Below are 7,807 nucleotides of genomic sequence, written 5' to 3' on the forward strand. Positions count from 1 at the left end.
GGTGGATTCCAGCGGTGATGTTTTAATAATGTGTGAGGACGATGTACCCACTGATAAGGGTGAGGATGAGGCTGAGGATGATGACAACGACATCTTGCCACAGTAGAGTTATTTAACAGCACTGTTACCTTAGGTGGCTTAAGACCATTGTTACCTTGTTTTGTGGGGGCCCAAACAAGCCAAGCACTTCAGCCACAAGGAGTGGCACTTTTGTGGCTGAAGTGCTTGGTTTGTTAAAGTGTGCATGTCCTTTTTAGGATCCAAAATTGAGTGAATGAGAGGGCCCAAGGACAATTCCATATTGCACCACTTTTCTTTTCTGCCACTGCTGTGTGCCAATGTGCTAGGAACTGCCATGTGTTTGAGTCATTGCTCTGTCACTTAGCATCCAGCCAGATCGCTGCAGTGTTTGTCCGAAAGTGTATGAAAATAATAATGTGACCTATGAGGTGGTCAAAATTGACTGCAAATGACTTGAAATTAGTGTTAGTGAGGTTAATAATAATGTAGGATCAAAAAAAGAGCAAAATTATGTGATTTTAGCATATTTTAGCAATATTTCTAAAAAAATACAGATCCAAAACCAAAGCCAAAACACACGAGGATGGTTTTGCCAAAACCAAAACACGAAGATAATCCAGATCCAAAACCAATACCAAAACCACATCACGGGGGTCAGTGAGCATCTCTTATAATACGGCCAAAAAAGGTACCACTAGACATATGACCCCAAATTAAAAAAATATTTATTTTGTGATTTAAATAGTGATACAGAAGCGATACAATGTAAGTAGATCAGGGATTATAAAACAAATTATGGAAGATTAATTTCCAGGTTAAGTCAAATACCCAGTTCTGAAAGCACTGTTCAAAAATAAAAGGGGAAAATTTGAGGTGGAAATTTATGCATCTTAGAGAGAACATAACATCTAAATAACATTTTACCTTCATTCTTCTGCATGGAGGTGCTCTAAGACTTGAAAATGACTTCTTAACACTCAAACTCCTGTGTCTGGATTTGTGCTAGTGCACCTATCCTATGAAAGTGCACTGGTTACTAGCCGTTTGTAATTGTATGCCAACATATTTATGTTAATAGGAACATGGTTACAGAAGCCAGACAAGGGGTTGTTAAATAACGCCAGGTGGACTGTAAATCAGTGATAAGTGAGGACAAGATGTGTGGGTTAAACAATTGGTGTAGGTATGATGATATGAAATCCCTCCTGTTTAGACAAGCCAGGTCATTGTTATACTAGTATCCCTGGATTAGACTCCTAGGCACTTTCTCCACAGGGAACCAACATCCTCTAATCACCATAGGGTTATGCCATATCATCCACCAATCATAGCCTGGCTACCCGAAGGGCTTATAACCTGTGTTTTGACTGTACTTAGGGTGTTTGTCAATTGGTGCCTAGGAATTGCACTTCTGTCACTTGTGTATACTGTACCTGAAAAGAATTGCATCTGTCTGGTAGTCGTATATCTGCATGTCTGTATTGTCATCTACGGAATAAACTGTGGTTTGGTTGAAACAAACGGCCTAGGTGATTTCCAAGAACCCACTAGGACATGCAGTCCTCACATATGGAGTAAGCACACTAGTGCGTCTAGTTTTACAGACCAGTGTATAAAATCAGATTTCATTTTGCTGTAAATGATTATTAAAATAGATAAAGGTGTGAGAACAACGAATTTGTAGGGGTGTTCTTTGCTTAGCCAAAGGCGAAATAACCATTTTTACTCTGCATAACACTTGAATTATGCCCCCGTTACGACCTGATGGAGAACATGTCATGTTTTATCATTTTAATGTGAAGAATGTTGCATCTTCCAGCTGCACTTCAGCAGAGAAGAGTATTTCTAGATGTAATTTGTGTTATATATAATAAAGGAAATCTCAATGTTCTGTCACTCTCATAAATGAGGCTCAACAGAGCAGTATTTAAAGAGAGAAACTGAAATTTAATTTAAAGAAAGGAGTGGTTCTAAAATGGTAGGGGTTTGGAATTTGAAGTGACATTTCCACTTTCCACACTGCAACTCTTCAAATTTTGCTTTCACCTTGTAAACCCAGGTGCACTTGTAGTTTGAAGAGGTGTTTCCAAAGACCTTAAAGTGCACTGGGAGGACCATCTACCCTCACAGGTGCAAAACCAAAGTGATCTGCGTTGCACATCTACTGCACTTCATATATGAGGCCCACTGACGGCTCATTCAGGAGAATGCATTAGTTGCTAAAACTTTACTTCATGTTCGGAGTGGAGCACTGGGAGACGTTCTGCTTAATAATTGCGCAGGCAAGAACTCAACAAAATAGTACATGCATTATTTTCTCACAGTTTTGTCTGAGCAGTTTCAACTGCTGTCCTATGGACAGTACATTTGTGTCAACATGGGGATTAATGATTAATAAATTCTGCAACATTTTTTCAGCTCTTTGTTCATGTCAGGGCTCCACGTTGAACTCAGCATGAGAAGATGTTTATTACCATTAATCCATGAATGAGCCGTTATGCACATTAATTATGTAAGATTTCTGCATACAATAAAAATCTCTGATAAGTAACCTACTTATTAAATTGAAATTGGTGCAGACATATTGTAGCGCTGAACCATCTGTAATATCCTTTCCAGACCTCTTGTTATCCTATCAACAAAGAAGGTTGTTCCCAAGTAATGTGTGCTCCCCAATGGTCCAACTACCTTCAAATTCATATAAAAACCCATTTCAATCCCTCAGTCAGTACTTGGACAAACTGTGGCTTAACCCTTCTAGATTTCTGAGCCAGTGATCTCTGTGTGCCTAAATTGTAGTTCTCCTGGATCTGTTCCTATTACTTTTACTCTGTTCCTACATTTGGTCTCTCTGTCTATGTCCTTTGTATTTTGTCTACCACTTCTGATTCTTTGTATTCCTTCCGCTATTGTTACTATTTATCCTCATCTGTCCTCATCTCATTTCTTTAGCTATTTGCATTGTTATTGACTCTGGCTATCTGTCCCTGGCTTGAATAGCTACCAATCTCTAGTTTAGATATGCACAGTCACCAAGAGGAATTTTGGGCCTTGTACAGCAACATTCTGGGTCTTCCCCCCTCCAAACATAATAGAAGAAGGGATTGTGTCACCGCTCTCTGGCTGTGACATCGAAGGTGGCATGGCCACATACTTTATAATAAAACATTGCATTTATCACTATGACACCCCCTCAGACACATTTTGACACCCCCATGCCACTGTACTTACCTTTGCTGTGCTTGAGGGGCTGACATCCATTAGATGGAAATGTCCTGCAGAGTCAGCAGGGCAGCTCTTAGTCTCCAGAGATCTGGAAGTCGTCGGCTTGTTCTGCAGACTGCTAGGACAGTGTGATATCACACACTATCCGGGGACTGGGAGCAGCTGCCAGCTGTCAGTCCCCTCCCTCCCTCCACCCGATGGCAAAAAAAATGTAATTTAAAAAAAATAATTAGTTACGTGGCTGTGGTGGCCCGGCCCAGGTAATTTGTACCCCCTACCCCTTTCAGCGCCCCTATATATGTGAGTACCTATTTTGGCATTCTGCCAACTGGCTTGTGCCTTACTATTCACTCTACTTTTTTGTTTATCGGTTGATAAAATATGGCTGTCTTCCACTTCCACTTCCCTTCATTTTTATCCCAGTTACCCTTGAATCCTTGATTATGTTTTCCTTCCTGCCTTTACAAACCTGATCATATCATTATCTTTTATTTATAAGGCGCCAAAAAGGGTCCACAGCGCTGTACATGACATACACAGTAAGGAGTGGTCCATAACACAACATGATACATGAAGAACAAAATACAAATACATGACATACTGAATGAATAAAAATACAGGTAACATGGTAATGCAGATCAAATTATTTGTGGGACAGTGAGAGAGAGTGATGGTAGTAATCAGTGGGAAGTAGGCCTAACCTTAAGAAAACAGGCCAAGAGGTACAGAGGGTGATGGAATAGTAGAAGGAGCACACAAGGAAAGAGGGCCCTGCTCATGAGAGCTTACATCCTAAAGGAATTGCCCAATTATTGCCCAATCTATCATTTATCCTACGTTTCTGATAAACACCAATAGACTGACCTATGTCATGTGATTGCTACTCTTCAGTAATCCTATTAGCATCCACTGCACAGTTCACTTTGGACAGTTGCCCACTCTTTCCTCCCCAGTCTAATCCCTTCAATGTAGTGTAATCTCCATATGCCTCAGCATCCCTCAAATGAACAGTTGCAGAAAACGTCAAAAAAACTATTTTATGCAGATCTTTAAAATAGTCCCAATTTAGGCCAGGTCAAAGCAATAAAAAATAAAATCTTTGTAATAGTGATAATAACAACAATATGCTAACTGTTGCCATTCTTTTCCAGGTGAGCATCTCTACTGTAGGATATGGAGACACATATCCAGAAACCCCCCTTGGACGGCTATTTGCTTTCCTGTGTATCGCTTTTGGGATCATTCTAAATGGGATGCCCATTTCTATTCTGTATAACAAGTTTTCAGATTATTACAGCAAACTAAAATCATATGAATACACAACGATTCGAAAGAAAAGAGGAAAAGTGAATTTTACTGGTCGAGCCATGAAGAAGATTTCTGACTGTTGTTCCGGAGTGCCAACGCAACGTCTCCCAGGACACCGCTGCCAATGACTTGTTCTGCAAGATAACACTGGAATTATTTATTTTTAAAACATCATTGTTTTTTCACCACTGTATATAATGAAGGTATTCCTAATGCTTTATGATGCCATGTTCCAAAATTATAACATTATAAAATTTTTTAGGGTAGTTTAAGTATAATTAGAAATATATATGAAATGTTGTTTCATCCCTTACACGAACTAACAATTATGTGTATGTGTATGATGTTATACTGTAAAAGCAAATATTGTCATATTGGGCCTGATTCATCAAGGAACGTAAAACAGACGTATTGTGCGTTTCTAAAAATATTGCACAAGGAGCGGATCTGAAGATACGACTGTTGATGAATACGGACCTAGGTCCACTCTGCTTTAACAGACAAGACACTGCAGGATACATCCAATACATATGTGGAATATAAAGTCACAAAAGAGCACACAAATAAAAAAAAACCTATTAAATTAATGACACATGTTAATAATATAGTAATTAATGACAAAACATTTAAAAATAAAGTAGCTTTTTTATCACCTTCCCCAATAACATACATTTATGATGATGTTATGAATGACTACGGGACATAAAATGCATTTTTACAGTTGCTCCTGATTGCAAACACATGTTCTAGCATACAAACACAGCTTTCTTCACTAGTAATCAGCACTTACACCAGACCTGTAGCTAGTGCATGTGATACAACATAAAAACATGTACCTTTAAGATGCCCAGAGCTTGAATCAGATGTTGCTATGTGTGCTCGAGCTTGGCTCATCCTTACTGTATTTTGACTATATGCATACGGCCATTGCCCTCCCTCTTCCACCCCTGAAATCGTAGTGTGTAGTAAGGGTCCTTTCAAAGGTGAATTGAACGTTCCTGCATTCTTGGGCATATAGCTCGTTCATCGGCATGCGTAGTGTGATTTTATACAAAATTATGTCACATATCGACATTTATGTTCCTTAATGAATCAGGCCCATTGTCTATAATCTTTAGATATACCAATATTGTAGAAACCAGTAAATTACCAGCAGAAAAATATTTGCATTCTTTTATTAACTCCATACATTTAGCTTCTTGCCACATTATCGGTACACACCTGACATTCTTATCATGTGAGTACAATAATATAGATTATTAACTGATGCATCTGGTGAGAATCAATGTAGATTTTTTCTTTATTTAAGGATCAGTTAAAATTGACAGTGAAATAAAGTGCAAGGTGCACAACAACTGGTTATAATATGGACTTGAGTATACTGTTTAAAAATAGGAAGTGTTCATGGTAACCGGAGCAGAATTTACAATCGAAAGATTCACAGAAACTGGGGAGTAACCTTTTAATGTTTCAATTTAAGAAGATTATACATATATATGCAATAAAGTATAATGATTTCCCATTGTTCTGGGTAATGATTGCATGAGAAGGCTTGTAACTAGGGGGTGCAGGTATGTTATTGGGCACAATCAAAATCATTTAGAATCATCACAGACTTCTTGGGGAACGGATCTTTTGTTTACTTCACACAACACATATCAAATATATTTGTACTCAATACCTTTGCTTCTGTAACGGGTAATAGTTTATGTTTGTTTAAGAATGATACAGTGTATCCAAGTGACAAAGACACATGAGACACAGACACAAATCATATTTACATGGCAATGGATTGACTTTGTAATGACCTGAGAATAAAAAACAACTTTGGACTAGATTATTCAAATATCTGACTTTATTCTTTACAAGAGTTGATGTTTTATTGATTACGGTGGAAAACTCAGGTTTGAGATGCTTCTCAAAAATCTCTGTTCCAGTTTCTACCATAAGAATTAAATTTGGTTGAGATCATGTAACTGGTAAGCCCATGACATATGGCTTCCAGCTCTTCCACGCTCATAAAAAAAAATAAGAGGCCATTTATGCCTTGTGAATGAGTATTCTCATTGTGGGCTATTTAATCTCTATTACAAAACAAAAATGACACAAAGGTGATCACTTTGGATAGCTTTGCATTTATTGGTATTTACAGTACTCTTTATGGCCAAATAAACGTGTTCCAAACCGCAACCTGTGCTCAGAGTATTCAGTTTATTCTACACCTTAGAAAACTTTACAAAATTTAAAAAGGACTACAAGAAGCCACACTCATGATATGTAGAATCCCCACCAGATCCACAGCTTCATTCTCACAAAGCAGCTGCTACTTTCCAGTAGTCTTCAGCACTATCATGGTCCAAAAATGAGAAAGTCTCTTTAAAAAGGGGGACTATTGTGAAGTATTTCTTTAGTCAATGTTTCTTCTGAAACATTATCAAGTTGAGTAGTCTTCTTTACAGTTCCTTCTAAATGTGCTCCAACAATTATTCCTCTCTCAATATTACCAATAGAATAATAATATTTAAAACACCCCAAACTGACACATGTAATAAAGACAGCCCTGATGTCCCCTTACTCCCATTCTTAATTTTAAGAAAAATAAGCAATATTTATGAATGTGATGGTCCTAAAGTGGTAGCAAGCAGGGCTCTGAAGTGACAGTTTTACTCTCTTCACAGTCCACTATGTGCATTTTCCTGGACCCAGAAGTCACAGACTATGAGATTTTATGGAGTACTTCCAAAAACCAGAATGGGTGTGCTCTAATGTATGTGCAAGATAGATAACTAGGCACATTTGCAAAACTAGCAGTTTAATGCAGAGATGCTTTTTTTACACACACTTCAATGCTGGAAGCTGGAAATGACAGCTATGGAGCCCGGGATATGATGAAAACATATAATATTTATTTGACCAGGTATGAACTGGAGAATGCAGGAAATGATACAAACCCAGTATTATAGGCTACAAACAAGTATTTCTGGGTGATGCTGAGAACTGGTAACAAGGAATACAACTGGTGCAGGTGGACTGGCTGAATGGAGAAAAATCAGATACAGAGATGACGGCAGCAGCTTGTAGGAGTCCCAGAGAACAGGAGAAACAAGTGGGCACAACCATTAGGAACAGCAACATAAACAACAATGACCAGCACAGGTAACTGGGAGAGGCAGGCATAAATAGGGGACAATCAGGTGTGAATGATTAGCTTAGTGCAGCTAGTTAACCCCTGGTAGTGAGAAGAGAAAGGCAC

At 38.4% G+C, this 7,807-nt stretch overlaps 1 protein-coding gene across 1 annotated transcript in view; it reads left to right on the forward strand.

The window, feature by feature from the left end:
* KCNV2 (potassium voltage-gated channel modifier subfamily V member 2) overlaps positions 1–6,391 on the forward strand; it is a 31,752-nt gene extending 25,361 nt beyond the window's left edge. Inside the window, exon 2 of the mRNA XM_075208961.1 lies at positions 4,398–6,391. Coding sequence (XP_075065062.1) covers positions 4,398–4,682 — 285 coding nt within the window. The 3' untranslated portion in view covers positions 4,683–6,391. The remainder of the gene's footprint in view (positions 1–4,397) is intronic.
* The last annotated feature ends 1,416 nt before the right edge of the window (positions 6,392–7,807 follow it).

This window comes from Mixophyes fleayi, chromosome 1 (genome assembly GCF_038048845.1).
Source record: "Mixophyes fleayi isolate aMixFle1 chromosome 1, aMixFle1.hap1, whole genome shotgun sequence".
Classification (NCBI taxonomy): Eukaryota; Metazoa; Chordata; class Amphibia; order Anura; family Limnodynastidae; genus Mixophyes; species Mixophyes fleayi.